Source organism: Equus caballus, chromosome 6 (genome assembly GCF_041296265.1).
Source record: "Equus caballus isolate H_3958 breed thoroughbred chromosome 6, TB-T2T, whole genome shotgun sequence".
NCBI lineage: Eukaryota > Metazoa > Chordata > Mammalia > Perissodactyla > Equidae > Equus > Equus caballus.
The window spans coordinates 1,291,347-1,312,686 of NC_091689.1; the positions used below are offsets into that span (position 1 = coordinate 1,291,347).

At 37.3% G+C, this 21,340-nt stretch overlaps 1 protein-coding gene across 1 annotated transcript in view; it reads left to right on the plus strand.

Annotated features, from left to right (window-relative positions):
• Nucleotides 1-21,340, plus strand: part of CPS1 (carbamoyl-phosphate synthase 1) — a 117,197-nt gene that overhangs the window by 63,786 nt on the left and 32,071 nt on the right. Inside the window, exons 22-25 of the mRNA XM_001914709.6 lie at nucleotides 14,105-14,246; nucleotides 15,577-15,642; nucleotides 16,105-16,168; nucleotides 17,883-18,064. Coding sequence (XP_001914744.1) covers nucleotides 14,105-14,246; nucleotides 15,577-15,642; nucleotides 16,105-16,168; nucleotides 17,883-18,064 — 454 coding nt within the window. The remainder of the gene's footprint in view (nucleotides 1-14,104; nucleotides 14,247-15,576; nucleotides 15,643-16,104; nucleotides 16,169-17,882; nucleotides 18,065-21,340) is intronic.

The following is a 21,340-nucleotide window of genomic DNA, read 5'->3' on the forward strand; positions in this document are numbered from 1 at the left end:
AGTTTTTGTCATAACAAGAAGGCAGGTTGAGATTCTAGCTAAGCAGAAATGTGTGTATTGATAGTGATAAAGAGGCCTGGAGGATTAGAATGAGTCACCGTTACAGATTGCTTATAATATCTTTCTGACTTCCAAATCCTGTTGCGTACATTTGCTGATAACTTGACAGTTTCCATCTCCATTTTCTAGTATAAATATATTTGTAAATAGAGATATTTTCTATTGTTCATAAGGATCTACATTAAACACTTCTTATGTAAAACTTTTAATAACTTTAAAGTTTCTAAAAAGTTAAACTTACAATTATCTGCTGTTTCAAGAACTCAACAGATAATCCTTGGTGTTAGGAAGCCTAAACCCTGAACTCATTATTATCTGAGTGCTACTTTACGGTTTAACTCATTTTGGGGGGAGTATTGTAAATGTATGCATAGCAATTCAATAATGATTTAGAGGTGTTATATAAATAAAATAAGAATAGATGACCACTGAAGGTACCTGTCTCAATCATTCTATGGCACCTAGGGGTCTGAAGTAGAAAGGATATGGCCGCTGATAGAATGTCAGTGTGCAGGACTTGAGTTTTCTTGTCCCGTTTTGATTATCTTCACCATTAGCTTGGTTTGTGACGTCTTCTACTTTTTCTCAGTCTCTAAATATCCAGAGAGGCTTAGTCATCAAGGCATATATTGCTCCAACACTAACAGTGGCTGTCTATTAACGGTTGGCATTATGCGGGTGAATTATATTTTGCCAGTTTAGAGAAGGGTTAAGAAGATCAGTTGTCTTTTTCACTTGTATTTGTTTGTGGTTCACTTTGTTTCAAGATCTCAACTGCTCCAGTGTTGGGAAGGCTGGCTTCTGGTATGGGCCCAGGAGGAAGCTATTTGTTTGGTGTGATATGAGAGGACCCTCAAGTCTCTTGCCTCAACAGATCTCTGGTGCTAATGTCCTCAGGTCCCTTTGCACTTTTCTTATAGTTCCCTGGGAAAATAGGCAATGGGGATCTCAGTTGCAAGAAAAGGAGAAACTTAAAGAAGATGAAGTGTAGAGTGCTAGACATGGGTTAAGTTTCGCCTGGTTCCTTCCTTGTGCATTGGAAGGAGCACAGGCTGTGGAGCCCATCAGACAGATGGCGTGTGGTCTTACCCACTGTGAGTCATGGGTGCATCACCTCCCTCACCTCTCTAGCCTTACATTCTTCCTGCTAATGTCTGCTCTATAGTTTTTCTTGTGAAGCTTAAATAACCTAAGTGTAAAGGACAGCTGGCACATGATGAGTGCCCAAGAAGGTTTTCCCTCTTTCCCCCTAAAAATGAAAATGCTACTTATTATAATGAAGAGTATTTTGTGATTTTTGGATATATGTATTTAAATACTCATTTTCAGAGTCACCATTTGCGTTTGCTTATATATTTTGCAATGTACATTTCTTAATTTTCTTTATGATGCATTGTCACTTGTTTTTATATGAGACCTATTGTTTTAAAGGAAGCAGTGATAGCTAGTAAAATGCTATTCTTATCAAAAGATCAATAGCACTCCATTATGCTAATGAACAAAATTTCCCACTCTACAGTTGTTAATCATGCTAAAATTCTTCTAAAATCCAGTAAACATATTTCTAGTAGAGGATGAGAATATCACTCAAATTGATGGCCAGTCTATGCCTTATATTTACATACAGTCATCTGAAATGAAATCCAGAATTCGACTCTTAAATTGAATCTACCCACATGTTTAATATATAGGCGAATGTCTGCAGACTGGAGAGGGGAAAACAAAATAATGATTGTAACAAGGTTGGCATTATGGAAATAACTGATGGATTTTCCACATCTATGAGAAAGTGGAAATTGTAGTAAGAAATCCCTATCTTTGAAGAGTGGAGATAAACGTGTATCATGCTGAGGATGATGTATGGAATCGCAGCCTTCTTTAGGGTGATGAGATGAGTTAGATGGTGTTAGAATAATCAGCTTGACATCCCACCTCTGAGTGCTTGCTGCAGTCCGAATTCAGTCTGCTGTCCCCAACTCGTGAGCATAGCAATGGCAGCCTGGTGAGGCTTCCAGAGCTGTGTCCAAGCTTACCACGAGGTGATAACCATTATTCACGCGGCTTCAGCAAAAGTTTCTCCTCTTTATCTGAGTTCACGGACTTTCTCCTTTTCCTCTTAAATTCTTTATTGCTGCCCAAGGGCATGCTGGAAAGCTGACTGGCCTAGGCAGTGTCCCAAATTTATAAGATAGTGTAGTGGCATTAATAGATCTAGAGTGATAATGTATTTTACAGTGGATTTCTTTAGGTTTTGAAAAGTTTCTCTTTCCTCAATGTGATGAGAATTGTAGGACTCCAGTGTAGGGTTTCATGTAGGCTTCCAACGCCTATTATGCGTATGCATTGGGATTTAGATGTTTGATCTATTCATGTTACCAGATCACTTTGTAAGGAGTTTAAGAAAAGTTAAATCTGTCAGAACTTTTACTAGAGTTGCAACATTTGCATAAGTTCTATCCATTGGCCTTCACTACTGAGCTATCTAGACTTTAGTATGCCTATTTTTCCCACACTCACTCATTACCAACACCAACTCTTTCATACATGGTGCTCCTCCCATATAGTATTTGCATAAATACTCACTAGAAGAAAAATATGCTCATTTTGATCTGTTGAAAACTACAAAAATCTCACGTGTAACCCTTTCCCCACTAGTACATAGATTCAACTTTAGTCATGCAAATAAATCTGGCCTGGAGGTATAAATTGAATAGATAAATATATCGAATGTCTTCATCAACTAGGTTCTCCTGATATAGCTGATTTCCTAAAATAATAAGATAATGGATTTAGAACTCTGTTAATACAGAGACTTGAATTTTGATTCAATCAAACAATGTTGAATGCCTTTCAAGTGTAAGATAATAATCATCACATTTTCTAACTACATATTATACACACAAACATGTATATCCACATATATGTATGTGTATACACACATATACATATATTTATTTATGTATGTTTAGTGTGTGGAAAGGTGGATTATATAACATCTGGAGGCATTAAGATTACATACAATAGACACTTGCAGTATGGTAATAGTAGTCGATAAAGGAATGATCGTCCTGTCAATGTTGAATCAGCACATATGGTGGAGGTTTCAATGATATTAGTAATTAATAGACAAACACAGGTACAAGGATCTTTCAGTTGAACCCCTTTTCCTGTCAGTAAAGAGGGAAGTCACCTATGATAAAGTTTGTTTGTGCACTGGAGCTATTTCAGGATATTGCACCCCAAACATTTTTATTTATGCTGTCAAGTTGGATTAGCAATTTTAGGTTGAAAGACAATCATGATACTTAAAAAAAAAAAGTGAACAGGCAAGAAAAAAATATGACTGCTAATTACTAGCTTTGAGCATCTGCTTATCTTCTGCCTATAGCACTTTTTTTTACTTCCTTATTTTGATTTTTGGGTACTTTAGCTATTTCTGACTGACATATCTAGCTCGAGGATTTTATTATACCTGCCTACATTGTATAGTTTTGCTCTTTCACTGGCTAAAACTAAGTTGAATTAAGTTTGCAATCCTGCCTCCAAGTGATTAGCTTAAAGGAGACAGCCAGCCTCTGCTTGGCCTGTGCCATGTTAAATCACCAAATGTAATGTTTCCGCCATTTGTAACTATTTGTTCTTCCGCATTTCATTCAATTTGAGCAATTTTCCTTGAATGGGCTATTTTGCTCTCTGTTTTTTTTCCCCAAGAATGCTACTATTTATGTTAGCAACATTGTAGATTACTGTTTAAAAGGAATCTGTTTTCATACACTTTAGATGTTCAAAAGTAGGGGATATGACCATTGTGATACAGTTTATACCATACAAGTATGGGAAGCTAAGATTTGTATCTATTTCTCTATTAATTATTGACATATACTTAATTTATTATGGATTAATGTGCAAATTTATCCAGAAATTGCCTTTATCCAATCTTATATCGGCTTCATATGATTTTTTTTACTATTTTAATTCTGAGAATATTAACGTTCTCTTGCCCCTTCATTGCCAATTACTGCTACAGTCAATGCAGTATAAAAAGGTACACTTTTTTTTTAAAAGGTACACCTTTGTAGGGCCTAATTTTCATCCAAGTATCCCTATGTTCAATGTGATACACTGCATCCATTGGTGAGTGCTGACAAATCATAGATGTGCATATTGCTTGGGAAAACAATCTAGGGCAACCCTGGTGAGTTCCACATGGGCATTCAAGTGCTAAATTGAGCTCCGTAAGGTTGGCCATTTCCCTGCAGCCACAAACTTCAGGCAGATGTATTAATGCAGGTGTCACCTTAGCTGGAACACTCCCTCTGATTGTCCTCTCCTACATGTGTTAGTTTCTATTGACTTTTTATTTAACTTGCTCATGAGGCGTGACAAAACCAGACGAGAACATTTTGTACTTGTATTTGATTGATATTTTCTAGGGGAAGTGTCACCTAAAAGTTGTTAAAACTTAGCTGTAAGAAGAAGGGTCAGTACTCTACTTTCCAATGATAATTTATACTTTCTGGTAGAAAAAAATTAACAGTGAACAACTTTAGCCTTAAAATGTATTAACTATAAAAGTAATTTAGGGAAAGAAAAAAATATATTTTCTTACATATAACATATACAACATATAATCAGAAGTTATAATTTTCACGCTACTTTATTGTGATATATGTTTATGATACCATTTGTTGTTTTCCCCACTCCAGTCTGTGGACATTCACGTACACTCGAAGTATGTGGGTATCTGTTATTTTGAATGCAGAGTAGGAATCGTGATGGTGGGACACTTGAGTGAAACCCATTGATCTGATTTGCGGAAAGCAGGTTATGTCTTCTGACCTCACTAGTGACTCACACTATATGTCTACGTCTCAGATTCACACTAGTTAAAAAAAAGAAAAAACAAAAGCCTGAGCTCTAATTGCAGAAGCTAGATAATCACTCCCTGACCCTCCAGCAGCGTTTCACTGCTCATTCATGGGGATGCCTTCATGGGGGCACAAGGCCTCCGCATCTGCTCTTGGAGTTAAGTTCATGATGTCTGCCCTGAGCAGCGTAGGGCAGCAGCTGTGCCACCCCACAGCAGAGAAACACCTGGGCGCGCATTCTGTCCAGCAGACCAACTGTGATGTGCAGGGAGTACAAAGTGTGGTGACCCTCGCCACCAAGGCATGGATTCAGGGATGCTTCAGAGGAGAGGGAAGAGACCCAGAAGAGCTGAGGTGCTGGGGCCACATGGAGGTGTCTTGCCAGTTTTATTCCACTTTACGCTCCTCTTCCTCTGTCTCCTCAAATGTGTCTGCTCCTCCCCTTTTCCTCGTCCTCTGGCGTTTGCATTTATGAAGCATTTATTATCTGCTTGGCATTGTCCTAAACACTTTACAAGTTTATCATTTCATCTGATTGTTGAGGTTTTTTCTCAGCATAGTTGGGGGCTGACTCTAGATTCGGCCAGCGCTGTTTGCCTATCTGAGGTTGAAATCGGAGGTAGGTGCTATCTGCCTGTGTAAATATAATGATGATGGTGTAATGGCCATGTTGATATTGCACATACTGCCTCATGCCCTATCCCACCACCTCCTCTTTAGCCAGTGGACTGACTAATCTGATCAACCATCCTTTGCTCTAGGCAGCTTGAAGAGTAAGCTATTCAATTTTTCTTGAGTATATAGTCATTAGATGAAGTAGATGGAAATTTTTGTTATCATGGGTATTAATGTTCATTTTTATGTCTTCTTTCAAAAAACCCTCAGTGATAAAGGTGTTTGATTTCCAGGTAGGTAGTAATCCTCAAATTAACGTAGATCTAATGTGATATGTCACTGGGAATTTAATTCTAGAGTTTTTTCACATCATCCTAGAAATGGCTTCTAATTTTCCCTTTTTCTAGAAAAGGCTTACATTTCTCAGCAAGAAAAAAATCTATGCAGTGGTTATCAGTAGAGAGGATTCAGTTAAGCAGTTTATTTTAATAAGATTCTAAGGAATAGTTTCTAGAAGTCAAAGAAAGTTATATATTGAAAGTTATACATTTGTTGCTTGGGACAACATATGTGACATTTGGAAAAATACTCTGTGCAAACATGATTTGCTTTAAACAAAGATGATGGAGAGGTTTTAAAATATAGTGCTTCCAAATAAACTTATTTGTGAAAAGAACAGATTTTAAAACATCAAAGGATGCTCATTCAATCTCAGTTTTTCTACTGAGGCCTCATACAGTATTTTATTTTAATCTGTTGGATTTAAATTCCAGACATATTAAGAAACCTATGTTCATGGGAAAACCCAGGATTTTGCTCACTTGATATAATCTCTTAATTTTGGGCAAAGAATACATTGAATGGATTTAAAGCTATAAATAAATTTATTAATCAGAAATAACAGAAGCAATAGTCCATAGTATGGACTCTGCCCTTTAGTTCAGTCTGATCAGGTGAAAGCTATTTGATTAGCAGAAGTATACTTTTTTGAACATAGCAGAGTATAACAGAACACTTTCTTATACACTAATAGACGTGACTTACTATTGTGATTTGGTGGTTTGTTTTTCATCATTACCAAATCAAGGGCAGAGAAAGAGAGAGTCACAGGATTTTCAATTGAGAATCCCTGAGATACAAAATGTAATTTATTAAAGCTCAAAAATTATAGTTAACCTATGTTAGGTTATTTTCCCCATTATTATTATTTGATATTCATTGAGTATAATTATTATGTTGTAATCAATAGTATATAAGTGGCCTTACTAGATTGAAAGTAATATCACAATATTTCTGCATTATTGGGATCACTAAAGATTGGTAAAAAATGAACATAGTATTTAGAAATTAAAAATTGTCTACTTCAAAATATCTACAGTATCAATTTCTCATAAGGTTTTCTTCTTTGTTTTTATTTGTTGTTAATAGCCTTTAAGGTGAAATATAGTTTTAAGTGTGCCATCCCTTTAAAATCAACACTTGAGATATTATGGCATTATTGTGACTAAATGGAACCAGATCCTAAGAGACAGTTTTCATGATAGCATGTTTATGCATGAACATTGGCTCTAGGTACTGCTTGTCCTGCATGTGAGAGAGAAAGATTGAGGTTTTCTATAATCCCTCCAAAGACCTCATTGCTGCACAGAAACAAGGCATGGTGCTCTCAAACATTAAGAGACAATAGTAGCATTTACCATTGCCTGTGTGTTATCTTTTGCTTTTTTAAACACGACTGCTGCTTTTGAAAAATATCTTTTGCATTTCTCTTAAGGAAAGAGGTAACAACCTGTCTCCTTGAAAGAAAAGATGAGAGGACAACTTCTCGACTGATTGCATTCCTGTGATTGTGGCATGGTCTCGAACCTGTGAAATGCCAAAAATAATCAGTGAAGCTGTGCAAAGCTCCAGAGAGAGGCTGGTGAGGGGTCTTGGGCAGAGAACAGATATCTTACTCAGTTCTCTTAGTAAAGCAGGTGTCATTACTGAGCATCAGCCCTGGTGCTTTCCCAGCATCTGCCTTTTGGGGGATTTTTTAAAAGAAGGTAATAAAATTGCAAGCCCATCCCATAATTGTAGGCCAAGTGGAGTGCTCATTTTCACATTAGAGCTTGTGCAATCTGGAGGGAAATTTGTTTAGTATTACTTGTGAGTTGGTGGATCAGATAAAAGCCAGTGAAGTGGAAGAGAGGACTGTGTGAAGTGTGCTGGCTCCCCTGGTAATTGCAGTGCTGCGGGCGTTCCGCCACTCGGTTAATAGATTTCCCCAGCTCCTCTAAGCCAGCTGAAAATTTCCTCATTAAGGGGAATTTATTCCATTTCCTTTTATCATTTATTATTGAAGACTAAGTGTGAGTGGAGGAAGTTTCAGAGATGACGGGGTAGAATTTTAACCAACAACAACATAATCTACATTGGAAGTTGAAGAGAGAGAGAGAAGAAAGGCTTGTATTGTTTACAAAACCAGAGAGCACACGAGAGACGACCTGCTGTGGAAGCCGAGGCACGCGGTCTAACCGTTAGATTACGGCAGTGTATAAAAGTCTGATTGTCTGTTCTTAAGATGTTTTTCCCCCTCTAAAATTTCAGACTGTCATTTTGTACTGCTAAGTAGAGAGAAACTGAAGATTATGGAAACGCCAGCATCATGGCTATTTGGTGTTTCTTTGTTTTATTGTTTAGATTCTATTATGCCATGATGAAAGTGTAACCTCTGAAGAGTTTGCCCTTGAACTCTGAAAGCCAGGAAAGCTGGTAGGAGAAAGAAAACTTGTGCTTATAGCATATTTAAGAGGACAGCTTTGAAATATAGATTTAATGTTTTCATGTTCAAAGGAGTAAAGATAAATATCAACATACTAGTACACACAAATACATATCAAATAACAGAGGGGTGATTTATTTATTATACGTATTTTTAAAACTGTGTGCTTTAGGGCAATATGCTCCATTCAGCTGATCACATTTCTCACTTGGTATAATGCTCCCTTGATTTACAATATAACATAAAGGAAGCGTTCCCCAGTGGGGCTTCACAAGCAGTTTTGAATTACGAATTCAGCATTTATATTTCTTTTAGTAATTATTCTGTTTTGAGTTTGTTCCAAAGGAAGGTTTTCATTTTCCTTTGGAAAAATAGAAACCTTACGGCCCTGCCCCCAAAATAAGCTTTAACCCAGCTTGATTAAAAAAAAATCTCACTCTGCTGGAAGTTCTTTTTGGTAGACAAAATGGAGGGCAGCCCCATATGGGCAGATAAAGATGAGGAGCATGTGTCTGAATCTCCATCTTGTTAAATGAGCTTTATGTTCACTTAAGGTTATTCATCTTGTATTTGACTCTGAAGTGGTTTAATCTTATCTAAATCACTGGCCCAAAGCTAATGAATCGTGTCTTCAAACTGTCTCTTCTTTTATTTTATTATAATGGGACTCAAAGTAAAATTTTGCATTAGAGTAAGTAGGGAATAAAGTCAGTTTTCTTCTGTGTGTAGTGACATGCCAGCCAGCCTTTTGTTATGCAGAAGCAGCAGACAGAGTGAGTGAGGGAAATATAGAGTGGCAATGTGTCCCCTGTTTTGGTTTTTAGGTGTACCCTATAGAGATAGGGCACCATGAATGTGGGAAGGGGTCTCACCTGTCTATGTCTCTGTGATTGCCGCGGTAGGTCAGAATCAACATCTGTTTTTCCTGGTGAGGAGGATTGCAAAGTGCTTTGCACTAATATTTCATGAACATGTCTAAAGAGTAGAAATTAACAGCCAGAGAGACTATGAATGAAATACTATAGAAGATATGTCACTTTGAACTTTAAATGAACAGACCTACCCAATATTTGCATTCAAGATGAACATGAATCTATTCATATGCCAAATTCAATTTAATACACCCTAATTTTCAAGGTGTTTAAAAATATATCATGCTATTGATCTAGTTGTTTGAATATTGGGCAAAAGTTAAAGCAGTATTTGGCTCACCAAGAAAATATTCTAAGAATCAGCTTGTGAGCTTAAACCATGTGCCCTGCGGGTCTAACTCGTTGCGTCTGTTTCAGATCTCTCTCCTGGTATGATGTGAGCCGGCACCTAGGGAGAAATAGTTTTCACCCCCGTTCTGAAATTCTTTCACTCATGATTCATTGTTTTGTGTTACTGTTGCTCTTCTCAGGCATCCCCTTTAAATAATGAAAAACTCTCTGGGGTGGGGATGCTATGGGGAGCAGGAACGACTGAATTAGTCTTAGTGACAGATAACTATTTTTCCCACCAGAGCTGAGCACAAAATTAATTCACTTTATTTTTTTATACACAAGGCAAAATCTGTCAATCAGCCTTCCTTTTCTGTTCTTTTTAAAATTTTTTTATTGGTAAGAGTCCAGTTTTATTTGGTGGGTGGGGGAGCAAGACTGTGTGTATTTGCTGGAGAGGTCTTTATGTGCTCTCTTGGACTCTTTTGGTGGAAGAGAATAAGAGGAACTAGCATATTTCAGCAATAGAAAAGACTGCATTGCTAAATGTCGACAAAACAAATGCAAATTTATTGCATTCCTAATAGAAACGTGATAAATCTAAATGGCTTCTTTTTTAGTTTGTTTAATACCGTTATCTGTGATTTTCATTTAAAGCAATATAGCAACCTTTGAAGAACTGACTGATACTTGATATAAGAAGAAATAAAAAGAAATGATTCAAGGCAAAAAAAAAAAATAAAGAAAAAACGTGACCAAAAGAGCTAAAGATAAATACATTGCTTCTGGTTGTCTTTGGGCTTGAAGGACTTGTGGTTGTGCTGGTGCACAGTCATAACTATAGGTGTGATGGTTCTTTTCAAGGTGTGTTGCTTAAGTGTGTCCAGACCTCTGTGGGTCAGGGTTAGGGTTTTAGTCATTTAAGTCAGTGTGGTTGTTGATATAATAACATATATAGCTTTTGCCTCAGATAGTTTTTGTGATAATAAGGGAATGTCTCATTGAAGATCTATTTATTCTTTGCTTGTCTTTTCTTTTACTGCTATCCCACAATGATGGGAAATGTTCTAGGAAGTAGCTAGAAAAATCTATGGGTAAGAATTGGCTCAATGTTACACGTACAGTATTTCTCCACCTAACAAGCTTCATACCTATGTTTTCAATAAAATTACATATCATGGAGAAAACGTGTAGCCTTTCCCCACACATGTATACATTAACATGCTTTGAGATCTTCCGTGAGACTCACGAAGATATTTATTTAAAAAGAACATCATCCAAAGTTCTAATTTAGAAAGATAGCGTGTTTGTAAGCACTTCCACTTTGAGGCTGAATACACACTTGCACATTAAGAAAGGAGCAATTGGTTTAGGAACATAGTCTTGGCAAGGAAAGTGGAAATACACATTTCTAGAATAAATAGCAGTAACAACAAAAAAATCCCTCCTCTGCTTTTTTCTCAAAAAATTTTTTTGCGAACTGAAGGTAACCATAAATTTGGGTGTTTTGAAGGCCCTCCGAAGCTTGGCAGTCACCTATTGGTAAACCTTTCCAGACCTCCTCAGCAGGATCTGGGAGTGCTTCCTCTGAGCCACAGCCTCCTGTTGCGTACATTTCTCTCATAGCACCTCTCACAGTGCAGACACCTCTATGGCTATTTGTTTGCTTCCTAATATACTCTGACCTGAGGTATATTAGTAATTGGTAATATAGTATAGTATATATTTATAGAATATATAGTATAGTATAATTAGTAAACGTAGAGATTTGATTTGATTTCTCCATCATTAAAATAGGTAGCACAGAGTCTGATGCACAGCACATATTCACTAAGTGTTAAAACACTAATGAAAGAATGACATTGAGTATCGCACCACCTTCACCACCTACAATTTCCTGCTAACTTTTTACAACTGCATATCCTCAGTATGTTTCCTATACGTGCCATGCCCACTGCTGCCCTCAAATTATTGCAAAGGAAGTCGCCCTTGCCTACAGTACATCCATCAAGTCCTTCATCCATATAAAGCTGAACTTTCTTTATGGCTCTGTTCTCATCTGTCTACTGCCATAGTATGTCTCAGCTACAACCACTCACATTATTATCTCTTTTCTCTGACCTCACATTGCACCACATAGCTTATCTCTCCATAAAATGTTTTGAATCACTATCATTCCATTGTCTCAAGTATTGTTTTGTATCTTCTTAAGCAGCACCATCTAGTAGAAATTTCTGTGAGGATAAAATATTCTATAATCAGCACCATCTAATACAGTAGCCACTAGCCATATGTGGTTATTGAGCACTTGAAATGTGGTTAGTGTGACTGTGGATCTAAAATTTTAATTTTAAAAAGTGTTAATTAATTAACATTCAAATTTAAATAGTCATATGTGGCTAGTGGCTACCATAGTGGACAGCATGGTTCTAGAGCATGTAGCACGGTGCTTGGCATGTATAGCAAATGGCTAATTGTATTTAATAATCAATTGTGTTCAAAAATTTCACAGGAAAATGTGTTGCTCTGGGAGAATGCTTGTCAAATTCTTCAGAAGATTAAAAATTCAAAATGGGAAAAAGAGAAGACATTAAGTTCATTGGGAGAAATAAATTGATTTGAGAGACAGAAGGGAATTTAGGTGCAATAGAAAAAGTGAATTGACAAGGAAGAGCTATTGCTATAAATCTTCGAAATAGTACCGATACCAAAAAGCTAGAGAAACAGATTAAACACACCAGCTTGATTCACTCTTCTCTAGACTCAGACTGTGAATTAATTAAATAAAGAAGATTAAAGAATAGAATGAACAAAAATGCAATAGATTTAATTCAACTATAGTCTATTAACAGAATTTCAATGAAAAGGCTTTAGTTATCATTAGGTTTTCTGAAAACACACTGTTATATTTTAATTTCGTTGTCTTCCCTATAAAACTGTTATAATTGAATTTCATTGTATTGGCTATTAAAATAGCTTGACTTGAAATAGCTGGCCCACAGATATTTGATTAAGATGTTTTTACAGTAGTACTTTATTCTTCTGTACCTTGACCCTTTACAAATTATTTTTGTGTGCATTTTGAATTCTAGTTACAAGCTGATTTCAATAACACCTTTGTCCTTTCTATAAAATAAAAAAGCTACAGAGTTACAGTTTCCTTCATTCATTTAGTAAATATCTATTGAATGCCGCCTGTGGGCCAGACAGTGCGCTAGGCTTTGGGAGTGGTTTGATAAATGAGCCAACTGCAGTCTTTGCTCTTGTGGAACTTGAATCTAGCAGAAAGAAAAGTCTGGTTGGTGAGTAAAAGCTAAGAAACATTAAGAATATTGGTGATGATGACATAGGGTTCCAGCTATGCCCCTGGCTCCATGCAAGACTCAGCTAAGAGTACAGGAAGATCAGTGTGGGTAGGGCAGACTAAGAAGGCTTTGATGGCATTTGACTTCCACTGACGTTGAAGGGTAGCTGTGAGTTGGAGAGCAGTTGGTAGGTAAAAGGAATGTCAAAGACATTACAGGTGAGAGAACCAACTTGAATACAGTCTAGACTATGGAAATGAGCATGGGGAAAGCGAGGAGACAGATCTGACTGGAGTGGAAAATAATCACAAATCCACAAAACTATCTGCTTAATGTAGACAGATATGTGATATTAGTGAGTAGAGACAGTTTATCGAGAGGATACCCAGTCTGATGTGGCGTTGGGAAGCCCAGGTGAAGATGATTCTTAAAGCTCATCTACATAAAGACCTGGAGCACAAGGTCAGGCATTGGAGAAGGGGCTATGGATTTGGAAATGATCAACTAGTTAGGCTACTTGAGCCAATGATGGTGGCTAAATTTAGAGAGGGGGAGAAGGTAACCAGGCAAATGCAGGTAACAGGGAATAGAGCCTTGGGGAAAAAGTAGTAAATGGTTGTTGTGAGTAATAAAGTAGGGTGAGAAGCAACTTACTAGAAGCCAGAGGAAGATATCTTTCTAAAGAATAGAACATCAAAAGTGTTATATGCTGACAGGTTGAGGAAATGAACATTGAGAACGGGTTCTTGGATTTAGTAACAGGGATGTCCCTGATTATTTTCAAAAGAGCAAATTCATGAGGACAGTAGATGCAGAAGCCATTTTTCAGGAAATAAGGGAAGAGGGTGCATAGGATGTGAAAGTAGGAAACCACAGGTTTGAGAAGGCCAGCGTTGCAAATAGTAGACTTCATACAGGCTAGAAGATTTAGTAGGTTATTTGTGCTTTTTAAAAAGATACGAGATCTATGGGGCTGGCCTGGTGGTGCAGCGGTTAAGTTCACACGCTCTGCTTTGGGGCCCAGGATTTGCCGGTTTGGATCCCAGGTGTGGACGGACATACATACTGCTTATCAAGCCATGCTGTGGCAGGTGTCCCACATATAAAATAGACGAAGATGGGCACAGCTATTAGCTCAGGGCTAATCTTCCTCAAGAGAAAAAAAAGAAAGGAGATCTAAACATGTTGCAGGTGGAAAATAAGGAGCCTTTGGTGTTACTGAAATTGAATAATTCACTTCTTTTTATTGCGTTTGGTCCAAACTTAAAGCTCTTTTTCATTAAATCCTAGTGAGTCCATTACAGAAGAAACCCTGAAAAAGGCAAAGGAAATTGGATTCTCAGACAAGCAGATTTCAAAATGCCTCGGGCTGACTGAGGCCCAGACAAGGGAGCTGAGGTTAAAGAAAAACATCCACCCTTGGGTTAAACAGGTAAAGGAGTTTCCCTTTCTTCCCAGGATTCCTTGAGTGAAATGTAGGCACCAACTCATAGAACCATTGTCAATAAAAGGAGAGGTGGGACTCCAAAGTGACTCCACTTGTCCAATTAATGCCCGTGATGTCACCAATTTAATTCAGCGCGGGATTGATTTGTGCTTAAAAGGGAAAGGATGAAAGGGCACTGGGTTGTAAAGGTAAGAGGGACTACATGATTTTCTCAGCCTAAATGAAAAAAAAAAAATCAAAATGACCTCTCCTCTCCTTTTTGACCCGTGTGCTAATATATCTGTAGTAAGAGAAGTCCTTAGTGTAACAGAAGAACTTAAAATACCATCGCATGGTGGCTGACCCTCTTGAAAAGAGTAGTTATCTCTTTTAGCACTAACTTTTTACAGGGTAATACTTTATTTTAAGTGCCCCATCATTATGGTTCATTTAGTATTCATTGTGATAGGGTTGGGCATAATGAGCTCATCTAGTATTCACGACAATCACACAAGAACTTTCCTAGGTGTACCATTGCGATTTTTTTTTTTTTGGCCTTTAGTAGAAGAGATATCTTGGCTTGAAGTACCACCAGCTGGTTTTTGTCCTTTAAAATCATTGACTTTTCCCTGTGTGCTCAGGGGCACATGCATACTCTTAGGTCTCAGGCTTGACGTTGAATATTTTCTATTCAGCAATTATTATCTTTCTTCCTTTGCACCTGCCTTACACTTGCTTGCCCTGTCGGCCCCAAATTCTTGCTCACTAAGCTGAGCTCCTGGCCCTTGAGAGCTGAATTGATTTACTTTTTCCAAATATGTTCAGTGAGATCTCATCCCCTTCCTCTCTTCCCCAAGCTTTATGATATTCCTGTCATCCCATTGCCCAGTGCCATAGGGAACTTAAACCTGTGCGTTAATTTGCAAACCAAAGACATCCTTATATATAGGTCATTTTGCTCTGGTTTTAGATTTTATATGCAGCTGCTTTAGACAGCTGTCTGGGTAAGTTTTTCTGGTAACCAGTTGACTATCTGACTACTGGTCATGTTCGTGACAGGTGCTATTGTAGTGATCCAGCGATACTTTGGGGTGTGTATTGTCATTTATTGCTCAAGTGATAACTAGATTGTATCATTGTTTTATCCCCCTCTTATTTTCAGAATTGGAAACCAATTGGATTGTACATATGTTTTTATTGTCTTTATATTGGACAGTAACAGGCATTGTTAAAAGAATACGAATGCAGCACACACACAAAAAACTACAGTCATTCTTGAAAATAATTATAACAAAGGGAGTAAAATCCCTATTTCTTTATTTGTTTTCTCTTGCAGATTGATACACTGGCTGCAGAATACCCATCAGTCACAAACTACCTCTATGTTACCTACAATGGTCAGGTAGGAACTGCCAAACTGCTGAATGCAGAAAGCTCTACATTTAGGAAATGATCCACCTGGAGGGATACATGTTTTTTGTGTCTTTGGTTATCTAGTAATCTTGGTAATAAAAATGACATCCTGTGGGTCAGATGTGATGATGTATTTCTGTACTCAGTCCTCTAAGAATTGCTTTAAGATGATGAAATTAAAGTGAAAAGGTGATAAGGTCAATAGTTACATGATCACACAATTATGCTGTATTCTCATGACTATTTAACTAAAAAATATTGAACTTGTATTTTTATGAATAAGTAGAGGTTACATAACACTTTATACTTGTAGATTCCCAGAGACTAAGAGAGGATGCATGTCAATGAGAGAAAGAATGAGAAAGACACACTCAAAATCAGGACACATAGTTTAATTAGAGGGAAGAATAACATACTAATTTCCACATCTTCTGTCCTTCCCTCCCCCCAGGAGCATGACATCAATTTTGATGACCACGGAATGATGGTGCTTGGCTGCGGTCCATATCACATTGGTAAAGTGATAACATATTTACATAGGACTTTTCCTACATGTTAATTCCATTATTCCAAGAACTATGTAAAGTAGATGCTGTTATAATAAATATTTTGCAAATTAGGAACCTGAGGTTCAGAGAGATGAAGCCCAAACTTATACAGCTGTTAGGTGGTAGAAGTGGTACTCAAATGCGGGTCTCAACTACAGATTCCCTCTCCTTTCATTTCATCATGTCACCCCTTTATCATTTGTATCTTCATGAACTAAACTGAGCCTCTCACTGGGGTTGGGCAATGAATTACACTTTGACTTTTTCTCTTCTAGCATAGCTGTTCACAAAGATCTGTATTGGCTCAAGAACATTATACATCAGCCAGAAATTACATTTTTGAATACAGTCTCTGGCCTAACATATGACTTCTGTTCATATCGAATGCAAGGAGCTTTTCTCATTGGTGCATGGGCAGGACATTATGATTTAATTAAAATATTCTCACCAGAAATTGGTACATTTCCCCCTGGCCACTTAAAAGTAGATATTTAATAGTGAATTAAGATCTATTACAGTTACAAAGTGTATATTTAAATAGACAATGATATTTTTCAACAGGTGTTTTTAACATTTAGTCTCTGCAAGGTATTCTAATATGGAAATGATGAAATATATGATTTAAATGTATATAGTCTTACTCTGTTACTTTAAGCATAGTTTATTTTAGTTTTTACAATTAACTGAGTGTTTCAGGATATGCTAGTTGACCAATCTTTGGTCAGATTTTGAAGTAAGCCGAAAGTGTTTATACCTTTCCCACCTGAGTTATCTTATGGCTAATTGGTCTGAAGACCTTCATTAGGTCTTACCCTTCTCTAGAATTTTCTTCCTTCTTCTTCAAGTTTTATTTAATTTATGTAACAATCTTCATTACTTTAGGGCCCAGGGAAGACTAACTAGCCTAGCTGACAATCAAGTGCGTACTTAATTGGTAATGAGAATTAGCATGCTGCTATATTTGGATAACTTCTGACAAGAATTTTTAGGAGACAATGTCAATGCAAAGAATTAGTACAAATCTCAGAACTTTCAGTTCTATGACATCCCAGTAGAGGTGATATTTTGAGGCATTTAGGCCATTATTATACTTCAAATTGCTTCCTAGAAGGTCACTCACTCTGCATGGGGTGGCCTTGCCAAGCTTAAAAGGAAATGCTTGAAAAGGACCAGACTTTTCAATCAATCAAGACATGTCAGAGCTGCAAGGCACCTCAGGATGGATCACTGGGTTTAGCCTTCAGACAGCAGGATGAGTGGAAGGGCTGAAACCAGAACTCAAGTATTCTGGTGACTGCCTTAACTACTTTCACGTACTGAGGTCCATGTGTTCGCTTTGAGTTTCTTTTCAGTAAGTGAGAGTTATCTTTTTTTTTGAATCATTACAGTGATCTCCCATTAACTTTTAGGTTGTGAAGGCTTCACATGTGGAGATTACCTATTGCAGAGCGTAGCATATAACAAGCCGACATGTCCTTGTTGTTTAATTAGTCCCTGTTTTTCCTACTCTTAATATAGTGTGCATAATAGATCTAAAATTTATATTTTGGAGTTTTAAAAATTGAGCTGAAAGCACGTTAGCTTCCTTAGCTTGGATTGACTGGCGATCTATTTCTGCTTTTCTTTGTGATGTAACTCCATGCTTCTCTTACCCCTTTCCCCAATCTCGCTGTCTCTGCAGGCAGCAGTGTGGAATTTGATTGGTGTGCTGTCTCCAGTATCCGCACACTGCGTCAACTTGGCAAGAAGACGGTGGTGGTGAATTGCAACCCTGAGACTGTGAGCACAGACTTCGATGAGTGTGACAAACTGTACTTTGAAGAGTTGTCTTTGGAGAGAATCCTAGACATCTACCATCAGGAGGTAAAAAAAGGCAAAGAAAAAAAGAAGAAAAATATATACCATGCACACTTTACATAGGTGTATTCATGTATGTAGATTTATATTGTAGTTCCCTTTTGAAGAATGAGCTGCCAGTGTCTTCCATTGTCTAATTTTGTAGTGAAACTCTAAAAAATTTACCCTAACCTTAGATTCTTGAAGCCCCAGGACAGAGTGATTATTTTCCATATAAAATTCATTTTTCTCTCTAAGATTTCCAGCTAGACTGAAAACTCTTCTTGGTAACATGTACCAGACTTATCAACTAGTAGAAGACAACCCCAATAAATATTTTGCAGAATGATTTAATTGGTCATCTAGACATACAAGGAGTAGCCTCTCTAGTTCATGTGCTGTTGCGGTTCAATGATGAGTAGTTCCCAGAGGAGAGAAGTCAGTTGTTCATAAAGGACTGGTTAATCCTTTGTGCTATCAGATGAAGCCATCAGTCTTCAATTTAACATGGATGAGTCCATTCTGAATGATTTGGTACCTTTATAGCCTTCTCTCACCCTTGCTCTTCTACCTCCGCTCCAATATTATCGAGTATATGTTCACTGTGGGTCATATCATCATAGGTTACTTAAGTCTGTAGAACAAGTTAAATTATCTTACAATTAAAGAAATAACTACTGGAAAACTCCAGCGTAATGTACAGTAGTTGTGCCTTTTGATGTCATTACAGCTAATTCCTTACCACGGAGAATCATCGCGATGTGTAAAGTATGGTCACTTAGAAAAAAAGATACTGAATTAGAGCCTCAATACTTAAATTCTAGTTTTAACTTGGGAACTCATTGACTTGTGCTAATTGCTTAAGTTCTCTGTGCTTCTTTTTTTATGTTAATGAATCATGTGATTGTAAAAGTGTGCTCCGTGCAGGTACTGTGAAGGTACATGAGACTCGTGGTTGAAATCACGTTTTAAAGTATAAAGAACAGTGCTGGAACAACGTGATGATGTTGTTATTGTAAAGAAGAATAGACAAGTTTAGGATAGATGTATCATTGTAGTTGTCTATTTTGGCCTGGCCTACCGATATTTTAATATAATGACATTAAATCACTAGGTAGAATATACACAATTTTTAGTTCTCTCTCTGACATTTTTTTAATGATTCCTTAATATTCGTTTCAGATATGTAGGTTAGCATCAAAACAAATGCATTCTACAAATGTTACTTGAGTACCTTTTAAATACCATCTTCAGCAGGATAGAGAGCTATAAAACCAGGTCTCTACCTTCAAGACATTAAAATAAAACTGGGACTTCAGATATAAATATGTGAAAAATTGCATAATTGATTAAAAAATATTAACAGTCATTACAAGCAATAGCAGCAGGCACTTACACACAATTAACTAGTTCCACATGAAATACTTTAAGGAAAGATTAAAAACTTCTATGACTGCCTTTGAATGAATTACACATAGATATTAATGAGTCCTTTTATTATAACTGAATTCAGGATGGTAGAGGGAAATAAACCGGCTTCTTTGAAGCTAAGTGGCATTTAAAGTATAGTGATACTATATGTTTTAAATGTTATGTTGGAGAATGTAAGAACAATCTTCCACTGCTGTGTCAGGAAATGTTCCATATCATGCACACATGTCATACATACATGCACACGTGTATGTGTCTCTTTTGTGAGGTTGTTATCACGTGTGTCTGTGTGTCTCTTTTGTGAGGTTGTTATCACATTTGTGTGTGTGTATCTCCTATGTGAGGTTGTTATCACATTTGTGTGTGTGTCTCCTTTGTGAGGTTGTTATCATGTGTGTGTGTGTGTCTCTTGTGTGAGGTTATCATGTGTGTGTGTGTCTCTTCTGTGAGGTTGTTATCACACGTGTGTGTGTCTCTTTTGTGAGGTTGCTATGTGTCTCCTCACAGCAGGCGCCCAGGCTCCCCCGTCTCTCATGACAGGTGCGCCTTGACCTTCAGGAGACTACCCTAACTGACCTTGGGTACCCAAGTGGTGCTGAAGGCACTGAGGCACTCAGCCGTAAGTTGTAGAAAATTGGAAGCATGTCTAAACTCATTCAAAAGCGCACATTTGAGTCGCTTAACAGGGCAATCATCTTTCCCACCGATACGTAGCTACATGGGATGATAGAAAGTATGATGGGTCTCCTGGTCCGGGTCTCTTGGTCTAGTCCAGGACCAAGGCTGTTTCCATGGCATCATGGAAGCACCTCTGAGGAACATATTCAGGGGAAGTCAGAAAAATAAAATGCCCTGTGAGGAAAGCAGGCTGCTTTGGAAGATCTTGATCAGAGGTTGAATGAGAGGGGAAGGTAGGAGTGCTGAAATCTTCTCCCGACTTGTTCTTATTTCTTTAATAGAAATGTTATAGTAATGTATTCCTTTGGCTGCAGACATTTTTTAATACTTTATGAAGATTGACCCTTTAAACTTAATCACAATTTACTTTTTTGTGATTGTGTTCATGGGTTCTGCTCCTGGAGAAGAGACTTGCATATTTATTTATTTATTTACTTATTTTTGATGTGTGAGTGTGGGGCAGGGTCAAGAAAGGGAGACATTGGTGTCTGCCATCTTCAAGGCTTTGATAGATGATATTTCGCTAGTTCACAGTTTTGCTTAGGACACTGCTTGTAAGAGAAAAGATGTTCTCAAATTAGTTTGAGGTATGTGAGTTGAAAATTATTACATTGTGTATAGAAGTTGCAACCTTGTGCTTCTCTTTTATTAGATCTCTTATTAGATCTATTTCTGGGGATGAGTTACCCAATAATCTTTATAGGCTACAACAATGAATAAGAATCACACAGATCCATTCTTAACTTTACATTTCTCCTTTCTTCTTTTGGAGACTCATGGTTTGAAAAGTTATGTAAACAAACTACATTTGTTTTCTTCTACATCCAAGCCACATTTAGGACCTGTTTCTCGATTCTTTTTGTATTTATTCATTAAGAAACAGATTGAGTCTAAAAATACCAGACCACGTGTCTGACACCTTTGATGTCCCTGTCTGGTTTGAGTCCTGCTTAAATAATTTTTCTTGCTTTGCAATGAATATTTAATTGGATAATATCCCATAAAAGTATACTCTGATGAATTATTTAAGTATTCTATTTTTAAAACCTAGTATTTTGCGTATATATAGACAATGGTACCTCCACAACACACCTTGAATGAAATGAGTGAAGGAGTGACAGACATTAATTAGTGAAGGGTAAAAAACAATTGGTAATTCTTGACTCTAAACTAGAATTGGGGCTCATCCCTAGC